The 18037-nt window shown below is 68.8% G+C and overlaps 1 protein-coding gene across 1 annotated transcript in view; it reads left to right on the top strand.

Annotated features, from left to right (window-relative positions):
* LOC148590760 (dynein axonemal heavy chain 2-like) overlaps nucleotides 1–17108 on the top strand; it is a gene marked incomplete at its 3' end in the record, with an annotated part of 51748 nt that extends 34640 nt beyond the window's left edge. The window contains 16 exon segments of the mRNA XM_088538618.1: nucleotides 664–768; nucleotides 1572–1760; nucleotides 1973–2058; nucleotides 3927–4057; nucleotides 4601–4744; nucleotides 5436–5595; nucleotides 6204–6291; nucleotides 7804–7934; nucleotides 8687–8819; nucleotides 11384–11523; nucleotides 12719–12929; nucleotides 14015–14131; nucleotides 14832–14913; nucleotides 14916–14972; nucleotides 15980–16149; nucleotides 16992–17108. Of these exon segments, the coding sequence (XP_088394744.1) occupies nucleotides 664–768; nucleotides 1572–1760; nucleotides 1973–2058; nucleotides 3927–4057; nucleotides 4601–4744; nucleotides 5436–5595; nucleotides 6204–6291; nucleotides 7804–7934; nucleotides 8687–8819; nucleotides 11384–11523; nucleotides 12719–12929; nucleotides 14015–14131; nucleotides 14832–14913; nucleotides 14916–14972; nucleotides 15980–16149; nucleotides 16992–17108 (2061 nt within the window).
* Between the last annotated feature and the right edge of the window lie 929 nt (nucleotides 17109–18037).

Genomic DNA, 18037 nt, shown 5'->3' with positions numbered 1-18037 from the left:
CGCGGGACACTGCGTGACACCACCGCACACCACCGCCACGGGACACCACCGCGCACCACCACTGCGGGACACCGCCGCGGGCCAACATCACGGGACACTGCCGCATGCCAACACTATGGGACACTGCGTGACACCACCATGCACCACCGTTGCGGGACACCACCACATGCCAACACCGCAGGACACTGCCACGGGTCACCACGTGACACCACCACACACCACCAACGCGGGACACAGCCACTGCCAACACCGCGGGACATCGCACGACACCACTGTGGGACACCACAATGTGCCAACACCGCGGGACACCACTGTGGGACATTGCCGTGTGCCACCACTGTGGGACACCGCGGGACACCGCCACGGGCCACTGCTGCGGGTCACCATGTGACACCACCATGCGTCACTGCTGAACGCCACGACTGCATGCCACCGCCGCATGGCAACACCGCGGGACACTGCGTGACACCACCACATGCCACCGCTGTGGGACACCACATGCCACCGCTGCATGCCACCGCCGCGTGCCAACACCGCGGGACACCGTGTGACACCACCACATGCCACCACCACGCGCCACCACATGCTGCCGCGTGCCACCACACCTCGGGACACACTGCATGCCGCCACCGTGTCCCTCCACGTGTCACCGTGTCCCCGCAGGGCATCGCACTGCTGGCCGCCATGGCCCCCCCCGGCGGCGGCTGCCGCCCCCTCCCGGCGCGACTGCAGAGCCGCTTCACCCTGCTCGGCGTGGGCAGCGCCGCGGTGAGCGCCCGGCGCCCAAAAACACCGGGTTTGACCCCAAAACAGGGTGCTTTGCCCCCAGATGACACCTTCATGCCCCAAAATGCCAGGCTTCTGCCCCAAAATGGCAGATTTATGTCCCAAAACACTGGGTTTGGCCCCAAAAGGGTGTTTTTTTCCCCAGAACGGAGGGTTGTGCCCCAACACTGCAGGTTTTGTCCCAGCACGGGTCATTTTGCCCAAATGCAGCGGGTTTTGCCCCAATCCAGGGCAGGACGGGGGGGATTATGCTGCAAAACAGCAGGTTTTCTCCCAGCATGGGACGTTTTGCTCAAACACACTGGGTTTGACCCCAAAACAGGGTGCTTTGCCCCCAAATGGCAGGTTTATGCCCCAAAATGCCAGGCTTCTGCCCCAAAATGGCAGGTTTATGTCCCAAAACACTGGGTTTGGCCCCAAAAGGGTGTTTTTTTCCCCAGCATGAAGGGTTGTGCCCCAACATGGGTCATTTTGCCCAAACGCAGTGGGTTTTGCCCCAATCCAGGGCAGGGCAGGAGGGATGATACCACAAAACAGATGTTGTCCCAACACGGAGGATTTTGCCCAAACACGCCAGGTTTCGCCCCAAAAGAACACTTCTTCCCCCAACATGGCAGGTTTTGCCCCAACGTGTCAGCTTTTGCGCCCGAATGGCCGTTTTGTTGGCAAATGTTGCCCCCAAACAGCCGGTTTTGCCCCAGCACTCGAGGTCCTGGGGACGCGGGGGTCCCTGTCCCCAGCCCGTCCCCGCGTCGCGGGCGGGTGACGCCGCGGTGGCCCCGCAGGACGCGCAGGTCCGCCGCGTCTTCGGGACGCTGCTGGCCCAGAAGCTGCAGGACTTCGAGGAGGCCGTGAAGCCGCTGGGGACGGTGCTGACCGAGGCCACCCTGGAGCTGTGGCGCGCGGTGGCCCTGCGCTTCCCGCCCGTGCCCGCCAGGAGCCACTACCAGTTCTGCCTGCGCGACGTGGCCAAGGTGGGCGCGAGGACACGGGGGACACCCCGCACGTGTCACTGTCCCCGCATTTCAGGGGACATCAGGCTCAGGGCCACCCCGTGCTGCCCTCTGGCTGTCCCCATGGAGCAGGGGACGCTGCGGGGGGACGCGGGTCAAGGCCGGCAGCAGGGGGGCTGAGGACGCCGTGGGGGACACGGGTGTCCCTGTCCCCACGCTCTGGTGGCCCACAGGTCTTCCAGGGGATGCTGAGGGCACACAAGGACTTCCACGACACCAAGGCCGCCCTCACCCGCCTCTGGATCCACGAGTGCTTCAGGTGACACTGGTGTCCCCCCCTCCCCGGGGACACAGCCCTCCTAGGGCGACTGGTCCCTTCCAGGGTGACAGGTCCCCGCAGGGTGACAGGTCTTTCCTGGGGGTGGGGGACATGGTGGCAGGTCCCTTTCAGTGGGTGTCACGTCCCTCGCCCTGGAGGTGACGGGTCCTTCCCCAGAGCACACGGCAGGGCTGGGCTCTTTGCCAAGGGACATGTGGGGACATCGGGGCCACCAGGGCCACAGGGGACATGGATGTCCCATGCAGAGGGACACGGGGGGACTTGGGTGTTACCTGCAGGGGGGCGATGAGGGAGACGCGGGTGCCCATTCTGGGGGCTGCAGTGTGACACGGGGGGATGCAGGGTGACATGGGGGGACAAGGTGACACACGGGGGGGTGCAGGGGCACCCATGGGGACACGGGGATGCAGGGTGACATAGGGGGATGCAGGGTGTCGTGCAGGAACATGGTGACACACGAGGGGATGCAGGGGGACACGGGGGGACACGGGAGGATGCAGGGTGACACGGCGGGATGCAGGGTGACATGTAGGGACACGGTGACGCATGGAGGCATGCAGGGGGACATGGGGGAATGCAGGGTGACATGCAGGGACACGGTGACACACGGGGGATGCAGGGGCACCCACGGGGACACGGGGGTGCAGGGTGACTTAGGGGGATGTAGGGTGACGTGCAGGGACATGGTGACACACGGGGGATGCAGGGACACCCAGGGGAACATGGGAGGATGCAGGGTGACATGTAGGGACAAGGTGATGCATGGGGGCACCCAGGGGGACACGGGGGGATGCAGGGTGACATGCAGGGACACGGTGACACACAGGGGGATGCAGGGGCACCCAGAGGGACATGGGAGGATGCAGGGTGACACAGCGGGATGCAGGGTGACATGTAGGGACAAGGTGATGCATGGGGGCACCCAGGGGGACATGGGGGGATGCAGGGTGACATGCAGGAACATGGTGACACACGAGGGGATGCAGGGGGACACGGGGGGACACGGGAGGATGCAGGGTGACACGGCGGGATGCAGGGTGACATGTAGGGACACGGTGACGCATGGAGGCATGCAGGGTGACATGCAGGGACACGGTGACACACGGGGGATGCAGAGGCACCCACGGGGACACGGGGGTGCAGGGTGACTTAGGGGGATGTAGGGTGACGTGCAGGGACATGGTGACACACGGGGGATGCAGGGACACCCAAGGGAACATGGGAGGATGCAGGGTGACATGTAGGGACAAGGTGATGCGTGGGGGCACCCAGGGGGACATGGGGGGATGCAGGGTGACATGCAGGAACATGGTGACACACGAGGGGATGCAGGGGGACACGGGGGGAGACGGGAGGATGCAGGGTGACACGGCGGGATGCAGGGTGACATGTAGGGACACGGTGACACATGGAGGCATGCAGGGTGACATGCAGGGACACGGTGACACACGGGGGATGCAGGGGCACCCACGGGGACACAGGGATGCAGGGTGACTTAGGGGGATGTAGGGTGACGTGCAGGGACATGGTGACACACGGGGGATGCAGGGACACCCAGGGGAACATGGGAGGATGCAGGGTGACATGTAGGGACAAGGTGATGCATGGGGGCACCCAGGGGGACACGGGGGGATGCAGGGTGACATGCAGGGACACGGTGACACACAGGGGGATGCAGGGGCACCCAGAGGGACATGGGGGGAGGCAGGGTGACATGGGGGGGCGCAGGGTGACATGCAGGGACACGGTGACACACAGGGGGATGCAGGGTGACACAGGGGTGCACAGGGGGACCCGGGGGGAAGGCCGGGTGCTGTGGGGCGCTGCGGGTGACGCGGGTGACGCAGGGTGTTCTCGGACCGGCTGGCGGAGCCGAGTGACGCCGAGGCCTTCGTGGGGCTCCTGGGGGACAAGCTGGGGACCTTCTTCGACCTGCCCTTCCACCGCGCGTGTCCCGAGCGGCGGCCGCCCCTGTTCGGTGAGCGGGGACCGGGGGGGACCAAGGGGGGACACAGGGGAATGGGGGGAGCACCGGGACCCCCAGGGGGGCACATGGAACCGGGGGGGCATCTGGGAGCCCTGGGGGGGGGCACGTGGGATGGGGGGGGGGGCACCTGGGACCGGGGGGGTGTCTTGGAGCCCCGGGAGGGGGCACATAGGACGGGGGGGGGGTGCCTGGGACTGGGGGGGGGACATCTGGGTACCCTGGGGGGGCACGTGGGACTGGGGGGGGGGACATGGGATCTGGGGGGTGTGTCGGGACCCTCGGGGGGGCATACGGGACCGGGGGGGGGGGGACATGGGATGTGGGGGGGCCCTGTGACGGGAGGGGACCTGGGACCCCCGTGGGGGCACCAGGGACCCCCAGGAATGGGGGGGAGGGGACACCCGGGACACCTGGGTGGTGGGGGGGGCACCTGGATGCCTGGGGCTGGGGGGGTCACAAACACCGGGGCCCTTCTGGGCCGGGGGGGCCCGCGGGGACCCCCGGACACCGGGGCCCTGAGCGGGGGGGTCGCAGGGGACTTCCTGAGCGCGCGGGGGGTCTACGAGGACCTGGGCGAGGCGGGGGCGCTGCGGGCCGAGCTGCAGCGGCGCCTGGGGGGGGCCCAGCGCGGCGGCCCCCCCCTCGACACGGTGCTGTTCCGGGAGGCCATCGAGCACAGTGAGCGCGGGGAGCCCACCCGGACACCGGGGACCACGGAGGGTGGCCGCGTGTCCCCTGACGCGTGTCCCCGCAGTGTCCCCCATGCCGGTGTCCCCATATCCCTGACATGTGTCCCTGACATGTGTCCCCACAGTGTCCCCCATGGGGTGGCAGAGGGTGTCCCCATGTCCCTGACGTGTGTCCCCGCGGTGTCCCCGGTGGGGTGGCAGGGGTGTCCCTGACGCGTGTCCCTGTGTCCCTTACACGTGTCCCCATGGTGTCCCCTGTGACGATGTCCCTGCTGCGTGTCCCCGCAGTGTCCCCCGTGCGGGTGTCGCCATGTCCCTGACGCGTGTCCCTGCAGTGTCCCCCTTGCGGGTGTTCCTGTGACCCTGGCGCATGTCCCTGTGTCCCTGACACTTGTCCCCGTGGTGTCCCCGGTGGGGTGGCAGGGGGTGTCCCTGACGCGTGTCCCCGCACTGTCCCCCGTGGGAGTGGCAGGGGGTGTCCCCCTGTCCCTGACGCGTGTCCCCGTGTCCTGACGCGCGTCCCCGCAGTGTCCATGGTGGGGTGGCAGGGGGTGTCCCTGACACACGTCCTTGCAGTGTCCCCCGTGCCGGTGTCCCCATGTCCCTGACGCGCGTCCCCGCAGTGTCCCCCGTGGGGGTGGCAGGGGGTGTCCCCGTGTCCCTGACACGTGTCCCCGCAGTGACCCGCGTGGCGCGCGCCGCGGGGCAGCCCGGAGGTCACGTGCTGCTGCTGGGCGCGGGGGGCAGCGGGCGCCGCAGCCTGGCCCGCCTTGGGGGCGGAGCTCTGCCGGCTGCGCCTGGCCCCGCCCCCGCCGCCGAGCGGGACCCGCCTCCAGGCATGTGAGTGACACGCCCCCCCGCCCGGCCACGCCCCCTGCCGACTCACACCCCCTTCTCTGGCCACGCCCTCCTCTGGCCACGCCCCTACCCGAGTAACGCTCATCCCGGCCACACCTCTCTGCCCGGCCACACCCCCTGTGGCCGGCCACGCCCTCTGCACCCAGTCACGCCCCCTCTGTCCGGACACGCCCCCTCTGCCACTCAGCACTTTAAATGACTCCTCTATGCCCCGCCCCCTGCCGATGCTCCTCCCCTTTCCCATCACACCCTCCCTTTATGGCAAGCGCTTCGTCTTCTCGCTTTGGCTCCTCCCTCTCCTGTCCAGGGCCCCGCCCCCCTTTCACACTCTCCCCTTGTGGCAAGCCCCGCCCAGCAGCTCCCTCCCGCCTCTGGCCCCACCCCTTTTCCTAAGGTCCCTCCCAGTGGGTGGAGCTTCCTTTTATCTCCCCCTTTCAGGTAGTTCTGCTGGGGGCAGTGGGGAGGCGGGGCCAGGCAGGGGGCGTGGCCGAGCTGACCCCGCCCCTTTGCCCCCCCCAGACCTGCGGGAGCTGGTGGTGGAGGTGGGGGCCGGGGGGGGCCCCCTGGCCCTGCTGCTCGCGGACGCGCAGCTGCCCCCCCCCCGTCCTGGAGGACCTGCAGGGGCTCATGGCCGAGGGGGAGGCGCCCGCGCTCTGCGCCCCCCCGCACTGGCACGAGGTGGGTGACACCCCGGTGTCCCCACGGGGTCCCCAACGTCCCCCAAGGGCTCCCTGCTCCCCACATGGGGTCCCCCATGTCCCCTCATGGGGTCTCCGGTGTCCCCCAAGGGCTCCCTGATCCCCCCACGGGGTCCCCAGAGTCCCCCAAGGATTCCCTGCTCCCCACTTGGTGTCCCCAGTGTCCTCCACGGGGTCCCCAGTGCCCCACAGCGTCCCCAATGTCCCCCAAGGGCTCCCTGCTCCCCACGTGGGGTCCTGAGTGTCACCCATGAGGTTCCCAGTGCCCCTATGGGGTCTCCAGTGTCCCCCAAGGGCTCCCTGCTCCCCCACATGGGGTCCCCCCGTGTCCCCCATGGTGTTCCCAGTGCCCCACGGGGTCCCCAGTGTCCCCCAAGGGCTCCCTGCTCCCCCCACGGGGGTCCCCAGAGTCCCCCAAGGATTCCCTGCTCCCCCACGTGGGGTCCCCAGTGTCCCTCATGGGTCCCCAGTGCTCCACGGGGTCCCCAATGTCCCCCAAGGGCTCCCCTGCTCCCCACACAGGGTCCCCAGTGTCCCCCACGGGGTACCCAATGTCCCCCAAGGGCTCCCTGCTCCCCCCATGGGGTCCCCAGTGTCCCCCAAGGACTCCCTGCTCCCCACCTGGGGTCTCCAGTGTCCCCCACAGTGTCCCTAGTGCCCCACAAGGTCGCCAATGTCCCCCAAGGGCTCCCTGCTCCCCACTTGGGGTCCCCAGCGTCCCCCACGGGGTCCCCAGTGCCCCTATGGGTCCCCAGTGTCCCCCAAAGGCTCCCTGCTCCCCACATGGGGTCCCCAGCCTCCCCCACGGGGTCCCCAGTGCCCCCTATGAGGTCCACAGTGTCCCCATGAGGTCTCCAGTGTTCCCCAATGGCTCCTTCCTCCCCACGTGGGGTCCTGAGTGTCACCCATGAGGTTCCCAGTGCCCCCTATGGGGTCTCCAGTGTCCCCCAAAGGGCTCCCTGCTCCCCACATGGGGTCCCCAGCGTCCCCCACGGGGTCCCCAGTGCCCCTATGGGGTCCCCAGTGTCCCCCACGGGGCTCCCTGCTCCCCACATGGGGTCCCCAGCATCCCCCACAGGGTCCCTAAGTGCCCCACAGGGTCGCCCAATGTCCCCCAAGGGCTTCCTGCTCCCCACGTGGGGTCCCCAGTGAACCCAAGGACTCCTGCTCCCCATGTGGGGTCCCCCAACGTCCCCCACGGGGTCCCCAGTGATCCTATGGCGTCCCCAGTGTCCCCCAATGGCTTCCTGCTGCCCATGTGGTGTCCCCAGCATCCCCCACGGGGTCCCCAGTGCCCCTATGGGGTCCCCCCCAAGGGCTCCCTGCTCCCCATGTGGGGTCCCCAGTGTCCCCCAAGGGATCCCCAAATACAGTCTCCTTCCTCCAGACTCCCACCCCCACAAGAGACCCACAGCGTCCCCAGCACCACCCCCTCACTGCCCCCCTCATCCCCGACGTGTCCCCCCCACGCCGTCCCCCCATGTCCCCCCAGATGCAGACGCAGCTGCGGGCGGCAGCGCCGGCCCCGGACAGCGACGCGGAGCTGCGGGCGCTGCTGGCGCAGAGGCTGCGCCGGGACCTGCGGGTGCTGCTGTGCGTGAGCCCTGTGGGAGAGGCCTTCCGGTGAGCGGGACCCCCCGGGATACCCCCCGACCACCCCCCCGGCACCCCGGACCCACCCCCGGCACCCCGGGACACCCCCCGGCACCCCGGGACACCCTCCCGGGGACCCCAGGACCCCTTTCCCGCAGCCCAGGACCCCCCGCACACACCCTGGGACCTCCCCCTGGCACCCCGGGACCCCCTCTGGGCTCCAGGACCCCCCACCTGGGACCCCTTCCTGCACCCCATGACCCCTCCCAGCACCCTGGGACCCGCCTCGCACCCCAGGAGCTCCCCCCAGTACCCCAGGACCCACCCCCGGCACCCTGGGACCCCTTCCCAGGTTCCCCGGGACCCCCCCCTGCACCTTGAAACCCCCCCCGCACCCCAAGAACACCCCTCAGTACACCCAGACCCCCTCCTGGGGACCCCAGGACCCCTTCCTGGACCCTGGGACCCCCCCCCAGCACCCCGAGACACCTCCCCGGGGACCCAGGACCCCTTCCCGCACCCCAGGACCACCCCCCTCACCCTGGCACCTCCCCCTCCGGACTCCCTGGTGCCCCAGGACCCCCCCTGCACCCTGGACCCTACCCCAGCACCCCAGGACCTGCCCCTGGCAGCCTGGGACCCCTTCCCGGGTTCCCTGGGACCCCTTCCTGCACCCCACGACCCCACCGTGGCACCCCGGGACCCCCCTCCGGGCACCCAGGACCCCCCCCGCGGCCCCCCGCGCCCCCCGCCGTGGCGCCCCGCTCACGCTGCGCCCGCAGCACCCGCCTGCGCGACTTCCCGGCGCTGCTGGCCTGCAGCACCCTGGACTGGGTGGGCCCCTGGCCCCGCTCGGCCCTGCTCGAGGTGGCCCACGCGGCGCTCGAGGGGCTCGAGCTGGGCCCCGACCCCCAGGTGAGACCCCGGCCCCACGCCGGGGGGGCCCACGGGGGTGCCCCTGCCCCCAAGACACCCACGGAGGGATGGGGGGTCCCCATGCTCCGCAGGTCCCTGTACCCGGCATGTCCCAATGCCCTCCATGTCCCTATGCCACACATGTCGCCATGCCGTGTCCCCATGCCCCCCGTGTCCCCATGCCCCCTGTGTCCCTATGCCACGCGTGTCCCCTATGCCCCCCATGTCCCCATGCCATATCCCCATACCGCGTCCCTATGGTGTGTCCCCACACCATGTCCTCATGTCCCCCATGTCCTTATGCCGCTTGTGTCCCTATGCCACACGTGTCCCCCATGCCCCCCATGTCCCCATACCGCATCCCTATGGTGTGTCCCCACGCCGTGTCCCCATGCCCCCCATGTCCCCATGCCCTTTGTGTCCCTATGCCGCGCGTGTCCCCTATGCCCCCGTGTCCCCATACCATGTCTCCATACCACATCTCTATGGTGTGTCCCCACACCGTGTCCCCAGGCCCGCTGTGTCCCTATGCCACGCGTGTCCTCTATGCCTCCCATGTCCCCGTGCCATGTCCCCATACCGCGTCCCTATGGTGCGTCCCCACGCTGTGTCCCTATGCTCCCCGTGTCCCCATACCGTGTCCCCATGCCCCTTGTGTCCCTATGCCACGCGTGTCCCCTATGCCCCCCATCCCCATGCCATGTTCTTATACTGTGTCCCTATGGTGTGTCCCCAAGCCGTGTCCCCATGCCCCCCGTGTCCCCATGCTCCCTGTGTCCCTATGCCACACATGTCCCCCATGCCCCCCATGTCCCCATACCGCGTCCCTATGGTGTGTCCCCAAGCCGTGTCCCCATGCCCCCTGTGTCCCTATGCCACGCGTGTCCCCTATGCCCCCCATGTCCCCATGCCATATCCCCATACCGCGTCCCTATGGTGTGTCCCCACACCATGTCCTCATGTCCCCCATGTCCTTATGCCGCTTGTGTCCCTATGCCACACGTGTCCCCCATGCCCCCCATGTCCCCATACCGCATCCCTATGGTGTGTCCCCACGCCGTGTCCCCATGCCCCCCATGTCCCCATGCCCTTTGTGTCCCTATGCCGCGCGTGTCCCCTATGCCCCCGTGTCCCCATACCATGTCTCCATACCACATCTCTATGGTGTGTCCCCACACCGTGTCCCCAGGCCCGCTGTGTCCCTATGCCACGCGTGTCCTCTATGCCTCCCATGTCCCCGTGCCATGTCCCCATACCGCGTCCCTATGGTGCGTCCCCACGCTGTGTCCCTATGCTCCCCGTGTCCCCATACCGTGTCCCCATGCCCCTTGTGTCCCTATGCCACGCGTGTCCCCTATGCCCCCCATCCCCATGCCATGTTCTTATACTGTGTCCCTATGGTGTGTCCCCAAGCCGTGTCCCCATGCCCCCCGTGTCCCCATGCTCCCTGTGTCCCTATGCCACACATGTCCCCCATGCCCCCCATGTCCCCATACCGCGTCCCTATGGTGTGTCCCCAAGCCGTGTCCCCATGCCCCCTGTGTCCCTATGCCACGCGTGTCCCCTATGCCCCCCATGTCCCCATGCCATATCCCCATACCGCGTCCCTATGGTGTGTCCCCAAGCCGTGTCCCCATGCCCCCCGTGTCCCCATGCCCCCTGTGTCCCTATGCCACGCGTGTCCCCCATGCCCCCCATGTCCCCATGCCATATCCCCATACCGCATCCCTATGGTGTGTCCCCATGCCGTGTCCCCATGCCCCCGTGTCCCCATGCCCCTTGTGTGCCTCTGCCACACGTGTCCCCCATGCCTCCCATGTCCCCATACCATGTCTCCATTTCCTTCCTGTCCCCATGCCATTGTATCCGTATGCCACGCATGTCCCCCATGTCCCCATGCTCCTTGTGTCCCTATGCCACACGTGCCCCCTGTGTCCTTGTGCCGTGTCCCCACGCCATGTCCCCATGCCCCCCGTGTCCCCATGGCCCTTGTGTCCCTATGCCACACGTGTCCCCCATGCCTCCCGTGTCCCCATGCCGTGTCCCCACGCCGTGTCCCCACGTCGTGTCCCCGTGCCATGTCCCCGTGCCATGTCCCCACGCCGTGTCCCCACACCGTGTCCCTACGCTGTGTCCCCACACCATGTCCCCATGCCCCTTGTGTCCCTGTGCCGTGTCCCCGTGCCATGTCCCCATGCCGTGTCCCCACGCCGTGTCCCCATGCCCCCCGTGTCCCCATGGCCCTTGTGTCCCTATGCCACACGTGTCCCCCATGCCTCCCGTGTCCCCGTGCCGTGTCCCCATGCCGTGTCCCCACGCCATGTCCCTGTGCCGTGTCCCCGTGCCATGTCCCCACGCCGTGTCCCCACACCATGTCCCCACGTCGTGTCCCCGTGCCATGTCCCCGTGCCATGTCCCCACGCCATGTCCCCACACCGTGTCCCTACGCCGTGTCCCCACACCATGTCCCCATGCCCCTTGTGTCCCTGTGCCGTGTCCCCGTGCCATGTCCCCGCGCCGTGTCCCCACACCGTGTCCCCACGCCGTGTCCCCGTGCCCGGCAGGCGCGGCGCGCGGTGGCCGAGGCGTTTGCGGCGGTGCACACGGCGGCGGCGCAGCGGGCGCAGCGGGCGCAGGCGGAGGCGCAGCGCCACGGCTACGTGCTGCCCCGCAGCTTCCTGCACCTCGTGGGCACCTACGGCAGGTGGGGACACGGCCGGCCCGGGGGCACCGGTACGGGGTCCTGGGGACACATCTGGGGGTGGCACCGATACGGGGTCCTGGGGACACAGCCGGCCCAGGGGGCACCGATACGGGGTGCGGGGGACACAGCCAGGCCGGAGGGCACCGATACGGGGTCCTGGGGACACATCTGGGGGTGGCACCGATACGGGGTGCTGGGGACACAGCCAGGCCGGAGGGCACCGATACGGGGTCCTGGGGACACAGCCGGCCCGGGAGCACCGATACGGGGTGCTGGGGACACATCTGGGAGGTGGCACCAATACAGGGTCCTGGGGCCACATCTGGGTGGGTGGTGCCAATAGGAGATCCTGGGGATGCATCTGGGGGGTGGCACCGATACAGGGTCCTGGGGACACATCTGGGCAGGTGGTGCCAATACGAGGTCCTAGGGACACCTGGAGGGTGGCACCGATACGGGGTCCTGGGGACACGTCTGGGTGGGTGGTGCCAATATGGGGTCTCAGGGACACATCTAGGGGGTGGCACCAATACAGGCTCCTGGGGACACATTGGGGCAGGTGTCACCAATGCAGGGTCCCAGGGACACATCTGGGCAGGTTGTGCCAATATGGGGTCCCAGGGGCACATCTGGGGGTGGCACTGATACGGGGTCCTGGGGACACATCTGGGGGGGGCACCGATACGGGGTCTTGGGGACGCAGCCAGGCCGGGGGGCACCGATATGGGGTCCTGGGGACGCATCTGGGCAGGTGGTGCCGATACAGGGTCCCAGGGACACCTTGGGGGTAGCACTGATACGGGGTCCTGGGGACACATCTGAGTGGGTGGTGCCACTGTGGGGTTCTGGGGACACATCTGGGCGGGTGGTGCCAATACGGCGTCCTACGGACACATCTGGGTGGGTGGTGCCAATATGGGGTCTCAGGAACACATCTGGCGGGTGGCACCAATACAGGGTCCTGGGGACGCATCTGGGCAGGTGGCACCAATACGGGGTCCTGTGGACATATCTGGGGGGTGGCACCAATACAGGTCCTGGGGACACATCTGGGCAGGTGGCACCTCTGCGGGGGTCTTGGGAGTCCCAGAGACCCCTCTGAGGGGGTGGCACCAATGCAGGGGGCGGGTACCGGGGGACTCCCCGGTGTCCCCACGGTGTCCCTCAGTGTCCCCGGCGGCCCCGTGTCGCGCAGGCTGCTGGAGGAGCAGCGGGCGGCGCTGGGCCACGCGGCGGGGCGGCTGCGCCGCGGCCTCGCGCGCCTCGAGGAGACGCGCGCCCGGGCGGACGCCATGTCCGTGGAGCTGGCCCAGGCGCGCCACATGGTGGCCCAGTTCCAGCGCGAGTGCCAGGACTACCTGGCCGTCATCGGGCGCGAGACGGCCGAGGCCGACGAGCAGCAGAAGGTGCCGCGGGGGCTGCGGGGCGCCCGGGGGAAGATGGGCCCGGAGGGTCCCAGGGCTCCTGGAGGGGACCTGGGGGGGTCTCCATGGAGCTCCAGGGGTCCCAGAGGGGTCACGGGGGGTCCTGGAGGTCCATGGGGGTTATGAGGAGGGTCCAGGTGTCCTGGGAGGGTCCTGGAGGGTCCCTGTGGGGGGGTCCTGGAGGAGTCCCAAGGGTCCTGGAGGGTCCCCGTGGAGTCCCGGGGGTTCTGGAGAGGTCCTGGGGTGTCCTGGAGGTTCAGGAGGGTCAATGGGGGATCTGAGGAGGCTCCTGAGGGCCCTGGGAGAGTCCTGGGGGGTCTCCGTGGAGTCCCAGGAGGTCTGGGGGGTTCTGGAGGGTCCATCAGGGATCTGAGGAGGCTCCTGAGGGCCCTGGGAGAGTCCTGGGGGGTCTCCGTGGAGTCCCAGGAGGTCTGGGGGGTTCTGGAGGGTCCATCAGGGATCTGAGGAGGCTCCTGAGGGCCCTGGGAGAGTCCTGGGGGGTCTCCGTGGAGTCCCAGGAGGTCCACGGAGTTGTGGAGGGTCCGTCAGGGATCTGAGGAGGATCCTGAGGGTCCTGGGAGAGTCCTGGAGGGTCCCATGGAGTCCCAGGGGGCCTGGAGGATCCATGAGGGGTTTGGGGAGGGTCTCAGGGTCCTGGAGGGGACCTACAGGGTTCCAGGGAGGGTCCCAGAGCGGGTCTGGAGGGTCCCAGGGAGACTGGGGGGCACCCAGGGATCCTAGAGAGATCCTGGAAGGGACATGAAGGGTCTAGGGATGGTCGCAGGGTCCTGGAGGGCTCTTGGAGGTGCCCAAGAGGGTCCTGGAGAGTCCCGGGGGTCTTGGATGGGAGCTGGAGGGTCTCAAGGAGCACCCAGGGCTCTTGGAGGGTCCTGGAGGGGCCCAGGGGAGTCTGGGGGCACCCAGGGGTCCTGGAGGGGTTCCTGGGGGTCTTGGAGAGTCCCCATGAGGTCCCAAGGGTCCTGGATCTTGGGGGCCAGGGGAGGTACTGGAAGGGTCTGGGGAGTCCTGGGGGTCCCCACCGAGGTCCCCACCGAGGTCCCCCGCAGGCGGTGGCCGCCAACAGCGAGAAGATCGGCGAGGAGGAGCAGCGGTGCCGGGCGCTGGCCGAGGAGGCCCAGCGGGACCTGGACGAGGCCATGCCCGCCCTCGAGGAGGCCATGCGGGTGCGGGGACACCGCGGGGACACAGGGACATTGTGGGGACGTGGGGACACCGCGGGGACACCATGGGGACATGTGGGAGGATATTGGGGTGCCACGGGGACACTGCAGGGACACGGTGGGAACACTGCGGGGACATTGGGACACTGTGGTGACGCCATGGGGACATCGTGGGAACGCCATGGGACACCGTGGGGACATGCGGGAGGACATGGGGACATTGGGAGGAGGGCTGTAGGGACTACAGAGATGGGGCCGGGGAATACAGAGACACAGGGATGGGGACATGGGCACTGCAAGGATGAGGCTGCAGGGACACGGGGACACAGGTTGGGGCATGGGACACAGGGATGGGTTATGAAGATGTGGGGACACAGGGAAGGGGACATGGGCACTGCAGGACACTGTGGGGTCATGCGGACACAGGTGGGGACATGGAGACACAGGGATGAGGACATGGGCACTACAGGGATGGGCTATGGGGACACAGAAGTAGGGACATGGTGGCTGCAGGGATGGGACATGGGGATCCAAGGTTGGCACGGACCCTGGGACACAGCCATGGGGATGGCAGGAACATAGGAAAGGGGCCCAGGGACCACGACACATGGGTGGTGACGCTGCTGTGGCGGTGACATGGCGGTGCCGGTGACGTGGTGGTGCTGGTGACATGGCGGTGACACTGGCGTGGCGGTGGCGGCAGGCGCTGGAGTCGCTGAACAAGAAGGACCTGACGGAGATCAAGTCGTACGGGCGCCCGCCGGGGCTGGTGGAGACGGTGCTGCAGCCGTGATGATCCTGCGCGGCAGCGAGCCCACGTGGGCCGAGGCCAAGCGCCAGCTGGGTGCGCACCGGGGGCGGGGCCTAACCGAGGAGGCGGGGTCTAACCGGGGGCGGGGTCTAACTGGGGCAGGGCAGCGAGCCCACGTGGGCCGAGGCCAAGCGCCAACTGGGTGCGCACCAGGGGCGGGGCCTAACCGAGGAGGCGGGGTCTAACCGGGGGCGGGGTCTAACTGGGGCAGGGCAGCGAGCCCACGTGGGCCAAGGCCAAGCGCGAGCTGGGTGCGCAGGGGGCGGGGCCTGGCCGGGGAGGCGGGGCCTGGCTGGGAGGGGTGGGGTCTAACCGGAGGGGCGGGGCAGTGAGCCCACGTGGGCTGAGGCCAAGCGCCAGCTGGGTGTGCTGGGGGCGGGGCCTAACCGGGGGGCGGGGCCTGGCCGGGAGGGGAGGGGAGGGGCAGCTGAGCTCACGTGGGCCGAGGCCAAGCACCAGCTCGATGCATGCCAGGGATCCCAGGGGGTGGGGCCTAATGGAAGGGGAGGGTCCTTGACGGGTAGGCGGAGCCTAGCAGGAGGCGGAGCCTATCGGGCTGGGGTGGGGCATCGGGCCCACCTGGGCTGAGGCTGAGGACTCTCTGAGGGAGGGCGGGGCTTAGCGGGAGAGGTGGGGGACTGGCCCATGTGGGCTGCAGGCAAACAGTGAGGGGGTGGAGCCTCAGGGGAGGCAGAGGCGGGGCTTGGGAGATGGGCGGGGCTAAGAAGAGGGGGCGGGGCCTGAGATGCGAAAGAGACTGGGGAGAAAAGGAGGAGCAAAGGGCTTGGGCAGAGGGTGGGGTTTGGGGCAAGGGGTGGGGCTTGGGCAAAGTGGGTGGGGCTTGGAGGGGGCTCTTGGAGGGGCGGGGCTTGTGAGATCCGAGCGCTAATGGGAGGGGCTAGCAACCCCCACCCCACCCAGGCAGGGGCTTGGGACTGGGAGGCGGGGCTTGTGATGGAGGGGCTTGTGAGGGGGCGGGGCTTGCGGCGAGGGGCGGGGCCTGTCCCGGGGGACCCATTTGCTCCGCCCCCCCCCGCCAGGGGAGCCCAACTTCATCAAGCAGCTGCTGAACCTGGACCGGGACAACATCCCCGAGCGGGTGCTGAAGCGCGTGGGCGCCTACTGCGCCCAGCCCGACTTCCAGCCCGAGGTGGTGGGCAGGGTGGCGCGCGCCGCCTGCTCGCTCTGCATGTGGGTGCGCGCCATGGAGGTGGGTGTCACCTGTCCCCATGGGTGTCACCTCCCCGGCCCCATGGGTGTCACCTCCTCTGTCCCCATGGGTGTCCCAGCCCACCCGCCCTGCCCTGCGCCACCTGCTCACTCTGCATGTGGGTGCGCGCCAGGGAGGTGGGTGTCACCTGTCCCCATGGGTGTCACCTCCCCTGTCCCCGTGGGTGTCCCAGCCCTCGCGCGCCGCCTGCTCGCTCTGCATGTGGGTGCGCGCTATGGAGGTGGGTGTCCCCAATCCCCTGTCCCCATGGGTGTCACCTCCCCTGTCCCCATGGGTGTCACCTCCCCGGCCCCATGGGTGTCACCTCCTCTGTCCCCATGGGTGTCCCAGCCCTCGCGCGCCGCCTGCTCGCTCTGCATGTGGGTGCGCGCCATGGAGGTGGGTGTCCCCCAACGCGTGTCCCCAACCCCCTGTCCCCATGGGTGTCACCTCCCCGGCCCCATGGGTGTCCCAGCCCACCCGCCCTGCCCCGCGCCGCTGCTCGCTCTGCGTGTGGGTGCGCGCCATGGAGGTGGGTGGGACCCGTCCTGTCCCGATGGGTGCCACCTCCCTGTCCCATAGGTGTCACTCCCCCTGCCCTCATGGGTGTCCCGACACCCTGTCCCCAAACCCTGCCCACATGAGCGTCACCCCTCCCACCCCCTATAGGTGTCCCCACTCCCCTGGCTGTCCCCCCCCAGCCCCATGGGTGTCCCCAACCCCCCCATCTTCCTGGGTGTCACCCCCGGACACCTGGGCCCACTGCCCCCCTCGCCACCCGCCCCATCCCACCCCCTGCCCCACCCGGACGCCGGGGCCCACCCGGACGCCTGGGCCCGCAGACGTACGGGCGGGTGCACCGCGTCGTGGAGCCCAAGCGGATCCGCGTGGCGGCCGCCATGGCCCAGCTGGCCGAGAAGCAGGCGGCCCAGGCCGAGGCGCAGGAGAAGCTGCGCGAGGTGGGCGCTGTCCCCTGCTGTCCCCTGCTGTCCCCTCGTGTCCCCTCCCGGGCCCTTTCCAGCCCCTGCCATCAGTGCTGGCCCTTCCTGGCACCCCCACCCGGCTTCTTCTCTCCCTTCTTGTCTCTCTTGTCCCTTCTTGGCACCCTGCATGCAGGCGCAGTGTGTCCCCACTGTGTCCCCCACGTGTCTCCATGTGACCCCACGTGTCCCCGCATGTCGCATGTGGCCCCATGTCCCTGTGTGGGTGGCGGAGCAGCTCAAGCGACTGCGTGGCGATTCCAGGAGAAGCAGCGTGTCCCCCACGTGTCCCCCACGTGTCCCGCCTGTGTCCCCACATGTCCCCATGTGTTCCCATGTAAAACCACATGTGCCCACATGTCCTGCATGTGTCCTCACATGTCCCATGTGTCCCCTTGTCCCCATGTGGGTGGCAGAGCAGTGCCTGCGTGGCAAGTCCCAGAGAAGCAGCGTCCCGCGTGTCCTGCGTGTGTCCCCCACGTGTCCTGTGTGTCCCCCCACGTGTCCTGTGTGTCCCCTACGTGTCCCCTGCGTGTCCCTCACGTGTCCCCCGTGTGTCCCCTACGTGTCCCCCACGTACCCTGCGTGTCCCCCGTGTGTCCCCTATGTGTCCCCCACGTGTCCTGCATGTCCCCACCACGTGTCCCCCGCGTGTCCCCGTGTCCCCCCGCGTGTCCCCCCGCGTGTCCCCTGCGTGTCCTGCGTGTGTCCCCTGTGTGTCCCCTATGTGTCCCCCACGTGCCCTGCGTGTCCCCCCCGCGCGTCCCCCGCGTGCCCCCCACGTGTCCCCCGTGTCCCCTGTGTGACCCCGTGTGTCCCCCATGTGCCCTGCGTGTCCCCGTGTGTCCCCACGTGTGCCCCACGTGTCCTGCGTGTCACCCCCATGTGTCCCCCGCATGTCTCCCGTG

The sequence above is a fragment of the Tinamus guttatus genome, unplaced genomic scaffold (assembly GCF_059628265.1).
Source record: "Tinamus guttatus ecotype Peru unplaced genomic scaffold, ASM5962826v1 Tinamus_guttatus_pri_ptg001109l, whole genome shotgun sequence".
Taxonomy (NCBI): Eukaryota; Metazoa; Chordata; class Aves; order Tinamiformes; family Tinamidae; genus Tinamus; species Tinamus guttatus.
Note: the sequence above shows the minus strand (reverse complement) of the source record. Positions and strands in the feature narration are given on the sequence as shown.